This window comes from Anser brachyrhynchus, assembly GCF_964034855.1.
Source record: "Anser brachyrhynchus genome assembly, chromosome: 1".
Lineage (NCBI taxonomy): Eukaryota > Metazoa > Chordata > Aves > Anseriformes > Anatidae > Anser > Anser brachyrhynchus.
Genome location: NC_137694.1, coordinates 116,877,250 through 116,890,589, shown reverse-complemented (window position 1 = coordinate 116,890,589; position 13,340 = coordinate 116,877,250). Strand labels below are relative to the sequence as shown.

Below are 13,340 nucleotides of genomic sequence, written 5' to 3'. Positions count from 1 at the left end.
GCCCACACCACCAGTTTTGAAGACAGACAGAGAGACTGCCTTGGTGGCAAGTGTCTCCTCCCACCCCAAAGGTGGGTGAAGCTCAGACTTCTGAGAAGTCTTTGACCCCTGTGTAATGGCACACCACGTTTCCAGTGACGCCTCCATCTTTGCCGATTAGACTGCCTGGGTACCTACCTGAAGGTGATCTGAGCCCCAGAACACACCAAGTAAGTGCTTCGGGCTGCAGATGTGAGCCATTAGGCACATCCCATGAGATCTGAACTGACAGCTGATGAGCCAGAAATACCCTGCACATCCCCATCGCACGTCACACAACCACACACACCCCCTTTGTGATCCTTTAGGAGGTGGGCACAACACAGCAGGTGGTGCAGAATTGAAGAGCCCAGAAGGAACGTAAGACAACGTGAAGCTTGCTGCACACCAAGGGAGATGCACAAGCTGGGGTTGTCTGTATTCAAAGTGTGACAAAAAAAGCATTTACGCACAGGTCAAGTCCCCAGCTAAGAGACCTAAGCACTCTACAGAGTGAGACCCCAATAGCTCTCTTCTGGTGACTTATGAATTACATGTGCCCAGTGAATTATACGTGCCCCATTGCTTGGCATCTGCTGCAGAAGACAAGATGGAATATTTTTGCTGCTCTCTGCTAGCTAGACTGCTCCCCAGACATACAGTGTTGCTGTTTCAAACCCTGCCTTAGGTGGGCACGTCAGCACACTGGCTATCAGTAGAGCACGTCAGTCAGGTTGTGTAAGGCTTTTCCAAGGCATGTTCTTCCCCGAAGCCACAGGAGCCTGGGGCACATGTTGATTAGGTATTTTTCCTGAATGGGTCTCCTGAAGCTAGGCACACAGATTACACATTGAAGCTGAACTCCACCCCTGCCCCAAAAATACCACTCTAACTCTTCAATTGTTAGGAAACACTTTAATAACAAAAGGAAACAAATTCATCCAACAAGGCAGTCTCATTACACATGTGCTTCAACCCTGAACCACGGGAACAGCATCCAGGGCTGTTAATACCCTATCATTTGCATGTGCTCCTTCCCAAATCCAGATCTGACTCCAAAAGCCAGAGTCATTCAACACAGGTGGCAGGTGTGGCAATGAATGTTGTAAAAGTGTTTGTGTGAAGTTGTAAAAATGCTTCTTGTGAGCGGCACTCTCACCATGACCAGGCATCATACCCAGAGCATCAGTTAAGTCTCTGACAAGATGACAGGATTCATTGAGGTGAATCAAGCTTATGCCACTGTTGAGTACAGAGGCTCACTGGTGGTTGTGAGTAGTTATTTGGCATTCTTCTATGAACCCAGTACCCAAGATCACTTCCCCCAGTTCACCCTAGGTGACCAGAGATCTTCAATGGAAGTGCTGCACCTGTCTCCTAGATGCTCACTGACAGTAGCTGACATTTTACAGCATTGCCGTTCTCTCTAGGCTCATTAAAGATGAAGGAAAACACCTACAGACCTAGAAAAAAGGCTCCTCAGTTATTTGAGGACAGATTTTCCAAGTTACTTCAACACCTAAAAATGCATTTCAATACTTAATGAAGTTTGAGAAGCTCCCATGCAGCTAAGTGAACCGTCCCCAGCTCAAACCAAGATGCATCTAGTACTAAATTTGTTTGGACACTTGCACAATACTACTAGGTAAGCCCTTATACCTCAGCTTCCCTGTAACTATTTACAGTGCCAGAGCTTAGCCCAGCAGTCAGAGAATCTTAAACATTCAGACAAACTGCAGATGAAGTGAAAGTGTTTTGTTTTTTTTTTTCTGTAGAAGAAAATTCTTTATCTGTTCTGAAAGGTGTTAGCTGCTAAAAAATAAAGTACTATAGTCAGATTAACAGCTGCTTTCTCTTCAGCTTTCTCCATCAGGAGACTGGTAATCACCGTAAACAAACAGGAAATAAGTTAGTTTAGCTGGAGGCAGTAAAATAAGAATCCATGCAAAGTCTCAGCAAGTAACTTCCAAGGGACCTGAAAGCTCCCTTCAGAGGCTTCTACAACCGCATTTTAAGTTCCACTCAAATCCTAACAATTATTAACATAAGCAAGAACCTTCTCACCATCTCAGCACCACTTTCAAGTAATCTTTCCATGGCTCTACAGGAGCCCTTTTTAATCACTGTCCTCAGATTTTCTGGCAGATTAGGACAGAGAAAAATCAAAATATTTTTCAGTTACAGCATTACAAGCAAAATCCACCAGAACCCCCATCAAAATACAGCAAACAGATGTCTAAGGAGCTTGCTTTCTGCTGATCTTTTTTTGCCTCTGTATTTAAGCAGTCTTTCACACTGAAGTGGTTTGGACGGGTCCAGTTGCTTTCCCCTGCCCGTCGGAAACAGAATGGTCTTTTGAGTAACAGCTGGCAGGCAGGTAACAGCAAGGAAGCTTTTCTTCACTGGAGCTGTGGGCAATAAACACTCTAATGTTATCTGTTGAATGACAGTGACGATAGGACCGAAGACACTGACTGCACTCTAAAGTGTCATCTGTATAGGGCTTAGTGCTGCACCAGAGAGACATCATTTCTGGCTCTGGAGGTGTGCTGGGAATGCTATTCTGTTAGGCACTGGGAAACACATTACGAATAGAGAACCCCTGTGCTGGTATTAGCAGTGATCTTGATGTTTATTGGGACTTACCGCACACAAAGCGAGCAATATAATTCAAACTATCAAGGGGTAATTACTGAGCAAATACAGCCAGGCACAGGACTATAACCTAACAGTGCCTTGCACAGTTGCAGTAAGCACAGCAGCATCACCCTACCATTCCTCTTCAGAATTTCTTTCCCCCCCAAATGCTATCTTGAAGCAGTAGCCAATGTGAGTGGCAGAAGTATAGTTGCATTAAAAGCCTACTGCATGAACTCTATCCAGCTGACTCAAATGCAGGCAGGAGCAAGGAGAGGTCACGGACAGCGTGCTGCATTACACCTGGACTGTCTGATCTCTGCGAGCAGCAGAAAAGCACGGTGAGGATTTCCTCCGTGTTCGCCATTTAGCCTGACCTGCAAACCAAAAGGTAAGCTGCTCCTCACAGATCTCTTAGCCAGAGACCATGCTGCTACACTGCTCTCCATCTGCCTCAGGTTTACCCTTCAAGTCGCTTACCTAAAAATACACCAAGTGTAACATCTGCACAGTAACTACAGCCTGAACTTACTTGGCATTGCTTTTTGCAGGTTGCTAAGAAAGGAACATCCATTTGTTAAAGCAGCAGCAGGTCTTCTATGACCGGAGCTAGCCCCTAGAAATAGGGTGCTGGATAAGGTGTAATTGTAGATCTCTCTCCTGATCCCCACAAAAGGTGCACTAGAGAATCTGGGATTCTGCTAGCTGCCTCCACCAGGCACTTGATCCACTGACTGTCACTAGCCATCCTGCCTGAACACACTTTTAAGAAAAAAATACTAGTTTGTCCCAAGAATGCTTCCACAGAAAAAATATATATATATTTCTCAGCTTATTTATTTACAAGCACACAGCGATCCTTTCATGCTTGGCACTGCTTGCATTTTTTCCCCTTAATTATAACCCTCCCCAGGACAATATTTACAAAGTTTGCATCAACTACAAGCAGGGCATTTTTCCTCCGTGAGCCCACACAACTCATTACACGCCCTGTCCCTGTGCAAAGCCATAAATACATCTTTAAAGTATGTTTTTTTTTGTTAATTTATCGCCCGGCGGTGCACATGCTCCTTCACAGCATGAAGCATTGCACCGGTTCGTGCCTTGAAGGCGCACGGACACCTGTGGAGGTTCATTAGAAGAAGCTTTAAAAGACGCTGTGAATTTCAGCCCCCCCCCCAGGCAGACGTGCCCCACACCCGGCCCCCCGCCGGCCGCTCACCCACCTCGCTCATCTCGCCCGCGCCCCGCCGGCAGCACCCGCCCCGCACCGCGCCGCGCGCCCGCCGCCCCGCGTCGCCCTTTAAGAAGCGGCGCCGCGCGCCCGGCCCGCCCGGCCCCAGCCAATGAGCGCCGCGCCCCGCGCCGAGCCCCCCTGCGCCCCCCTCACCGCCGTCGCCCCCCCGGCCGCCATTTCGAGGGGCCGCGGCGCCCCCTGGTGGCGGCGGGGAGGCCGGGACAAAATGGCGGCGGGTGGAGAGGGGGGACTGGGGCTGGGAGTGTTGCTGGGACTGAGGCTGTGGCTGGGGCTGTGGCTGGGGCGGTTTGCTCGCCGTCCTCAAAACGGGTCTCGAAGCTGGGGCTGCTGGCTTTGTGCCTGCCAGGCGCAGAGGGAGGCGAGGGGTGAGCTCCCCAGCCCGTGTGGCGGAGCGCTCTGAAAACGTGAAGTGCTGTCAGAGGCGAAGTGGGGAAAGTTTCAGGGCCCTGCTCTTGTCACCCGGCTTTGTCCTCTCTTACAGCTGAGCTGGGTCAGCCATGGTGCGAGCCCCGCTGCCACGGCTCTCAAAACCTTCACTGTTACTTCATTGGGCTGCTTGCCAAAGAAGATGGAAAAGAGTGCTTTCAATAATTTTCTCAGAAAAAAATAATTAAAACTTTGGAAATTATGCGGTTCCACTCCTGTATCCATCTTTTGATGGAGCACAATTACTATATTTGGCAATACACATCTCAGATGCTCTGACTCATGTATCTGTGAAGAAATATAGATTCAATTTGCTCTGGGAATGCACTCAACTCCCTCAAATTTCTCTCAAATCGATGAAAAAAAAAGTTAAAGCAGCATTTTGGAGAGCCCAGGATTGCCAACCTTTGCACGCCCAGGGTTTTTTACACAGCCCATGTCCAGGGCCAGCCTTGGTGAAGGCAACAGAAGAAATGTGATGAGGCCTTTCTGGAAGCCGCCTTTGCCTCTCACCACGCTACCTGCAGAGGCTCAGGGGTGCAGTTTAGCCTTCACGTGGAGGACGGAGAACACGGAAGCCTTTCTACATCCATTTGCTTGAACTGATAAATGTCATCTTGTACCAACCCAGAAACTTGCCGCCCTGACTTCTGGGCAGGAATTAAATGCTAAATGGTGCTTTATCCATGCTCTGGATAAACTTACTATTTCCCAGCAAGGTAAAAGCCACCGTAGCTCTTCTCAATCACAGAGTCGGTTCCTAACCTCAGGCAGCCATCAGGGCTGTCACCGTCTTGATTTTCAGTGAGGTTACCTGGGATCCCAGTCTTGCAGGGAAGCAGAACTACGTCAATCTCTGCAGCATCGATCCAGCACCAGGTCGAGAGCTTTCTTTTGCCCTGTTAAACACAGTGGCGCATTTGCAGTTTGTGTAGTTTCTCATTTGATCTTCTTTAACTTGAGCCCATGATGTGTTTGCAGCTATTCATATTCTTTAAAAGAAACAGTTCACAGCATGAAGTGTTTGGAGAAGAATCACCTCACCAAATGCATGGATAAATCCTGCCATTTACAACTGGGGATCACAATGCTGCAGTCCCTTTTTTTGTTTGTTTGTTTGTTTTTTTAATTTTTTTTAGGCTTTCCCAGGTTACTGGCTGTAGCAAATGGGGGGGGGGGAAGACCCTATTTAAAATACCATCTTCAGTCTTCTTTTATTATATTAATTTCACCAGGACCTCCACTGGCATCTGGCATTTTACAAAACTGACAATAATTGTCCAAGGTCTTGTAGCGAGTGGACCAAGTGGGCAATAAGCACGGTAAGAGCTCGTTGCATGGGTAGCAGTTTGTTCTGCAGCTTCAGGAGTGTCAGTACGGTGTGAGGACACAAAGTAAAAATGATGAAGTTCAGCCCCTGAAGCAGCTTATGTGACAACGTTTTCCAGTGAAAAGTAATCATTGGCATATTGCATTAGTACTTGTATTCTGACTAGAGTGCTGTTGGTCTGTGAGCTTATGGGTACAAGGCACAATGCGAACAAAAAATTCTTAAAGGGTTACTTCTGACCAAAGAGCTCACAAACACATGGTAGGTGATACAGACAGCTGAGAGAAAATCTTTTCAGTTTCCACTGACAATGCTGGGAGCCTTTTAGTTTAGTTGCAGAATAATAAAGCTGGATCTGAAATCCTCTTGCTGCTTACCTCAGTGGAGGAAAAAAAAAATGCCAGGAGCATGGCACAGCCTCCTTTTGTATCATGCCCAAACAGAATCCATTTCTTTCCCCTCCATATATTTGCTCATCCAATCCCACAAAATCACACCAAGGAGTAGCAGGATGATGAGGTGGGTCATAAACACAGGCCACCACATGTCCTCCTCGGGTACAGCCACTGGCCGCGGTGGTTGCCAGTTAGCCAGCTGGGTTGCAGGTAGTCTGTGTTCATTTTGTAACTGCATGTGTAACGTGTGCTGGTGAGATATGACATAAAAATTTAATTTCTGTCCGAGAGCTGGTCTCTCCATCATCGAAACAAATATGTCAGATTCAAGCAGAAAAGCCCAGAGTTACAATTCAGGCTGTACTCCGCTGTGCGCAGAGAAGTGTGCTAACAGGGAAGGCACTTCCCACCGGATTCAGCGTGGGAACATACAGTGTTTTTATTTTCTGACCCGCGTTGAGGAGTTTCCAGGCTTCAAGAGGGGCACTCTGCAGAGCACACTGAGCTGCACCCAGGAAAGCCCAGAGGTCCCAGTTCAGGGCATGAGTCGATGTGAGCTGGCATTTTGAGGAATGAGCTGCCTAGATTATCTAGTGGGAGACGTGGAGGAGGGTGGCAGTCCCTCGCTTCTCAGGGCGCTGTGTTAAATTGCAGTTCATAGCCAGGTGCCGAGCTTGCTCTTTGCAAATACAGCACTCTTCTTCCACAGCAGTGATGCTGAGGGGGATGGCAATGTCCTCCACGTGCTAGCTCCCTGCTTTGGGGACAGCTTGCATGTACTGCAGCGTGCAGTCCCAGTATGTGATGCACCAGCTGTGCTCCTGTTCTCTCTCTCTCTGAACGTCTCGTTCCTGCCTCCTGGATTTACTTTTCATACCCTGGAGAAAAATTCCACAGCCAACCAAAGCAATCTAGGTATAAACTGGGGGTTGAAACACAATGTGCCTCTCCTTGTTCTTAGAGTGGCACTACTGAACTTCACAGCTCTTGGACATCCACACACACAGACGCACAGATCCACCCTAATCCCAGGTGCGACCTGAGTTCTGACTTGTTCATTTATGAGCCAGCTTAGTTTGACATATCTCTTGCTCTGGAAAGCATAGAATTATGGAATCATGTAGGCTGGAAAAGACTTCTACGATCATCTAGTCCAACCTTTAAATGCAGCAGCAAGTTGAATTTTCTTAGAATAAAGATACCTCTAATATTCTTTTTCATTTGTGTTCTGTCATTTATGCTATCTGATGGCACCAGGTTTTAGTTTTGAGTTTTTTAAGTTTTCAGGCTTCGCTGACAGCCTTTCTAGCCTCTGGCAATGCTTTACCTTAAAGGTGCCCCAAAGCTCAGCTTTTACTAAAGTGCACTGCCAAGTAGTGACACTTCTAAATAGAGAAAATGTTCTAAGCTATTCTATTTTCCAGAGCCGTTATATTCTGAAAATTGACTATTAAAATACCACCTTCTTGTTCATCATGTCTGCACCTGCTATGCGTTCAATCTTGTCTGCTGGCATATGACTACAATTTTACTGCCTCTTACTCCCACTTACCTGAACGAATTAACACAGAGAAGAGCATCTGAGCTGGCTTCTGAAGCAGAAATGCTCACAGACTTCCGAGGAGTTTCACCTGTGCAAGAAGACTGAAGACGACTCTTCTCTGCAAGTGTGAATGAGGCCTGCTTGGAGAACCATATATTCCATATATGTAACAAAACAAGTAATTGTACGCTCAGTCTTTGTCTGTGGCAATGACATGTGGCTGCACAGTCTTGCTTCACCTCAAACCCCACCACTGGAGGTGCCTAGGAAGTGAGGTGGCTTTATTAGAAGTATGGCTAGCTGCAGGATCACTCCAGAAGAAACAGTAATAGAAAACACAGGGGAAGATAACTTCTTAGGCTGCTCTATTTTTCAGTCAAAATTTGATTCAAATCAAATCATCCCCCACCCCCCCAGAAAAAAAGAAATATGACTGTGCCTTGAAAGGTGTTCCATATTCCTCTGGTGCTAAAATAGATTTGAATTTTGATTGTGACTGCAGAAACTGAAGTTTCCAAGTGCTTGAGATTGGTACACTGAAGTGAAACTAGTGCCTCTTTCTCTTTTTCGTTTTATGAATTTTTCAAGAGATGGGTAGAACAACTTTACACAAACTTTCAGAAAAGGAAATCTGTGTTGCAGCTGAAATCAAGGATGCTGATTTCAAATGGGAAGGTCTTGTTTCAGAAAGACATGCATTTGAATACTGGAAAACAGAAGGGGATCTGGAACATGACCTTATTACAGAGAACATGCTGTAATTATTGGCTTTGGTCTGCTCCTTGATAGCAATAGATTTAACAAGCATAGCCCTAGACCGCGTGACTGGTCGTTCATACATATCAGCTAATTTGCCCAACTAAAAAATTGCAAATGTAGAATAAAAGCACTTTCCACAGGCTTAGCTCCCATTAGTATGCCTTTTTACCTTTTAATTAAGAAGCTAATGGCTGTGGGTAGTTGAGGAACAAAATACCTTTGAAGATCTGGGCCTTAGGGCCTTTGTTACAATCTAGCCTTTGTTCCCATGCAAGAGCAATGAGTCAATGGTTCCAACAAAATCTTACCGCTGTTGGTGTCACAAGTATAATTTCAAACATAATCTTGAAAAATTGAGTCTTTTCTCCAGAGATTTGCATGACATGACTTACTGTACAGTATGAGTCATCTTCTATCCTAAAAAAAAAAAAAAAAAAAAAAAAAGCAATACCCAAATATAAGTGTCAATTCTCCAAATTCTCCAGTCTGGACAAAGAATTTTGAGGGATGTAATTCCTAGAAGTGTCCTGAACTTTGGTGTAAAGAAAGCCACTCTCTCAGTTTAAGTCAAATTCTCGAAACCTTTCAAAGCCTGAAGTGTGCTGTGGTTTTTGACTCTTTTATTGGCTTTTGATTTGCAGAGGAGAAAGGATACGAAAATGTATAGTATTCAGGTGTTACTTGGCACTTACCCATGGCAGTTAACTTTTTAATTAAATGGTAAAAAGACATATTAATTATCAGTTAACAATTTTCAATCTCTATACAGACAAAGAAATTAATGTGATTAAAAAGATCCACAACAATTACAGTTTGCAGTGTGGAGAGAGAAGGAAGTTTAAAGCATACCTCCTTCCCTTACTTCAGTGACTTTGGAGAAATTACGGTTAAGGGCAAACTCTTGGTGTTTTCTGTGCCCTTTAGATTAAACAAGCAATGAAAAAAATTGAATTGGTCCCCCTAAAATTCTCAGTAGTGTCTTACAAAAATGAAGGATTTTGTTGCAATACAAGCTGAGAGCATTAGGCGTTCCATATATATGTACACATATGAATTTACACAGCAAATGTCAAGGTGAGATAAGACATCTAGGAGGGTCTCATTGGTCCTGGGCTGTTGCACAGGAGCCAGGGTTCAGGGAGCCTTTTCCCCTCTGTGTACTCGCTAAATCCCTGTTCTGCTCAGAGGATGGATCTAGAAGGCTCCCAGCTTCAGAAGAGCTGAGGTACATTGCAAAGGTAACCAGTGCTCAGGGATCAGAGTCTTCTCTCCCACCCCAACTACAGAAAGCTGGTTTGACCAAAAAATGAAAGGTGGTGCTAGTGCTGTACGACCCTCTCCATTGTGCACCACATAGCACTGCTACAGTGATTGCTGGATCCACTGGATTCCTTGTTCTTGTTCTCTATCGCAGCGTAGTGCTGAGGTTCAGAAAGGTTTCTGTGCTGTTTGCTTTTCATCTTTAGACAGAGCAGAAGCTTCAAAACAACCTCTGATCTTTGTGTCACAGCACTCCCAAGTTTTGTGAGACATTTTACAGGATAAAATAAAATAAAATAAAATAAAATAAAATAAAATAAACAAGACATCCAAACCCTTTCTTTCCACTTGCCCTAGAAACATTTTAGTGCTGTATTGATAGTAATTATACATAACATATTCCAGTAAAAGGAATTTAAAGTCATCAGGTCAAGTGATCCATAATTGGTGGCTGCCAAAATGAAGACCCCAGTGCAAATGTATTCCAGCTCTGCTCTTACCTCATACAAACACAAATTGGGGTTCTTCATGGTCTCAGAGGGCAGGAGCCTGCCTCTGCTGTGCAGGATGCTCCAGCTTAGGGCATGAATCAAGAGCAAATAGTTAGATGGATAGGGAAAAGCTTACTATGTTAGGGCTCACACAAAAAAAAAGGTCAATAAAAAGAAGAAAGACTTGTCTCTGTTGCCTAGTATCTTTTCTGGTATATTTATAGATATCTGAAGTTTTGGAGTTCTCAGCTTCAGCTTCTGGTGCCTTTTTACCCTTATGCACCTGGTTTAGAAATGGAGCTAGTTAAAATTACCATTGTATAAGAGGTTGGCTGGAGGTAGGAAGCTGGATAATTTCATAGCATGGTTTGGGTTGGAAGGGACCTTAAGGACCACCTGGTTCCAGCCCCTGCCATGGGCAGGGACACCTCCCACCAGACCAGGCTGCTCAAAGCCCCATCCAGCCTGGCCTTGAACACCTCCAGGGATCCACAACTAATACGGACTCGATTATCCAAGAGGTCTCTCTTAGGCCTATTTCGTACCTTCAGCTTATTCATGAAATAGGATCTGTTCCACTTATCAAAGTAAGAATATTTAGTTACCATTCAGAAAGGGAGCTGGTCAAAGAAAAAGTAGGATCAGCACTTTTTGATTTCTGAGCTGTGAAGTGTGACAACAGACCAAGATAAATTGCACTGGCTTCTAGAAATATCCATTTAGCAACGGGCATACTCAGAGATACAAAAACAAGCACTTTAACATAGCCCGTTCCGTGTCACTGAGTTAAATCTCTCCTTATGGCAAGGGTTAGTTTGCTGAGAGGAGTATGAGGGAGGGAAGGGAAAGAAGACAAAATCTGAGAGAAGAAAACAGCTATGCGTGTTCAGCATCTAAAGACCTAACCAGATGAGTAGCTCTGATGTGCTACCAGTATGAGTAACCAGACGAGCAGATGTGGCTCATTTGACAGTCTTTTTAAATGAAATTATTTGGGTTTGGTTTAGTTTTCCTTAGAAATGTTAAAATAGAGATGGAAATAAAAGGAACTAACAGCAAACTAATGGGAATGAATGACTTCTCAGCAAAAGCGTCTCACTTTTAAAAGAGAATAAATGCTTAGATCTGTTTCCTTCATCTTTCTTCTATAATGTCCCTGTTATCAATAATAATGCCTTGTTCAGCCATTTCCTATGGGCTAGTGGTGACATTTCAATTGAATGGCTGATGACTTTTCGGAGGGCCTTGTCTACCTTCCACACCTGCTAGAAAGCGCTCTCTCTCTGACCCAGTATCTCTAATTGAGGTGTTATTAAGTAGAGGTTCTTGTAAAGGTCAACATAACTCTAAAATAGATCCGTGAACACAAAAGAGACGTGGTTCTCTGTCCTGACTCACCACAGTGCCATTTTATTCAGCACAGAGTTTCCCTCGGCAGCATTTCCAAAGCACAGAAGAAAGAACAATGGCAAGCTTGGAGGGCTGAGCCCTTGGGGATCTCTCCACAGACCATGAGAGGACAAGTTTCCCTCCAGGAATTTCAGGACACCAGTGATCGCCTTGATTTGTGTCCCAGCAGAGCATCTCTCTTTTGCTCTCTCTCCCCCTCCTTTAACTTTCTAGTTGGCTGAGGGAAAAAAAAGCACTCAAGCTTTTTTCTCAGCTATTGTGGCTGTTCCCTTAGGAGCCAGACAGAAACCCTTCCCCAAAAAGATGAAAAACTTCTACAAATGGCAATGGGAGAGGGTGAGAAGAAGGCCAAGTCATGGGATCCGCCAATTCCAGCCTCATGGTCTGGGTAACTGGCACTGTGCAGTTTCTACAAACTTTGTTTCTTATCCTCCCTCATAAAAATGCAAGCTAGGTCACATGTAGCTTGTTCAACACTTGCTGCTGCACAGAAATTAAAAATAGCTGCCTCGTGTTACTTAGCACTAGGAAAAAAAGCACCCTTAGATTTAATGCGTTCTCCTGTAGTTCGTCCCTGGGCGGCTGTAGTGCAATGAAGTATAGAAGGGTCTGGCATTAACCCTGGGACACTATGATTTGACAAAAACAAAAGCCCAGTGCCCCCTACATCCTATATTACCAGGCAATAATAATAATAATAAGTTGTTTTAAGACAATTAGAAGCAGGTTAGGTTCTTCAGTGGACTTGGCAGAATGGCAGGGTACTAACATGCAGACTAACTCTTTTCCCAGCTGTAAAATTCAGTAATAGTCCTGTATTTACATTCTTTTCAGGCATTTTGTTTTTATGAATAATTAGTAGATCAGTTTATAGAAATTACTAGGAGTTTCTGAAGGTCAGTGAAATCTAAACCCAGGTTCTCTTAAATATTTAGTTTATCATCTGTTTGTATTTGAAGCTTCAGAAGCTGAAACTTTAATGACATTATGCAACTGTACAGCTCACCTGATATTGAGGAAAGATATTAAATAACATATCTCTTATCCAGGGAAGGCCAAAAACTTGCTAACTGCTTTTACAGAGGGCGTTGCCATTTTGGTGAGCAGAAACCTACCTTGCTTCTTGTTTCAAAGGGTTTCATAGAAGTGCCCCTCAGTGTATCCCTGGAGGCCACAGCACTTCTAGGGCTTTGACCCATGCCCGAGCTGTATGGGAGGCAGGAAACCTCCCAGCCCAGGCCCTGAGGGCAAAGGCTGCCAAATATCAGTCCTGGGTGCGGTGAGAAAACTCTGCTGCTCCTGCCTAGCCTGTGGTTTGACTCAGTGTCTTTAATGAATCCTGAAGCCTCACTTCCCAATGGGGTTTGTTGTTGTTGTTCATTCCTGAGAGCTCAGCGTGGCGAGGCACTGATCAGGACAAGGAGTGAGAGGCAGGTGAAAGCATACTTTATACATATCCTGGAGCTCTTGGGTGATACCCACTAGTACCTCATTAAGCAGGATGGTTAATTGAGCTCTCTGTTCTGCATCCGTAAACAGTTTGCTACTTATCTGCTCAGACCACATTTAAATTCTGTATTAGAAAGCAGTGAGAAAATGCTATCACTGCCCTATGGACAGCATATCAGCAATATATGGGGTTCAATGGGAAAAGGCAATTATGATTAGTATAAAGCTAGAAAGCAAGTCCTGCATGACTGACTCTTGGGAGAGTTGTTAGCAGAACGCACCGGTATCTTGGCCCAGTCACTCCAGAGGATCTTCGGTGTAGTGTCTGAACAAAATGGTTTCAAATGAACGAGGTTTGATTTGC

At 44.8% G+C, this 13,340-nt stretch overlaps 1 protein-coding gene across 1 annotated transcript in view; it reads right to left on the bottom strand.

Annotated features, from left to right (window-relative positions):
* The window catches only part of PCP4 (Purkinje cell protein 4), a gene marked incomplete at its 5' end in the record, with an annotated part of 62,976 nt that extends 50,250 nt beyond the window's left edge, over nucleotides 1-12,726 (bottom strand). Inside the window, 2 exons of the mRNA XM_080575920.1 lie at nucleotides 3,882-4,325; nucleotides 12,643-12,726. Of these exons, the coding sequence (XP_080432046.1) occupies nucleotides 3,882-4,325; nucleotides 12,643-12,726 (528 nt within the window). The remainder of the gene's footprint in view (nucleotides 1-3,881; nucleotides 4,326-12,642) is intronic.
* Between the last annotated feature and the right edge of the window lie 614 nt (nucleotides 12,727-13,340).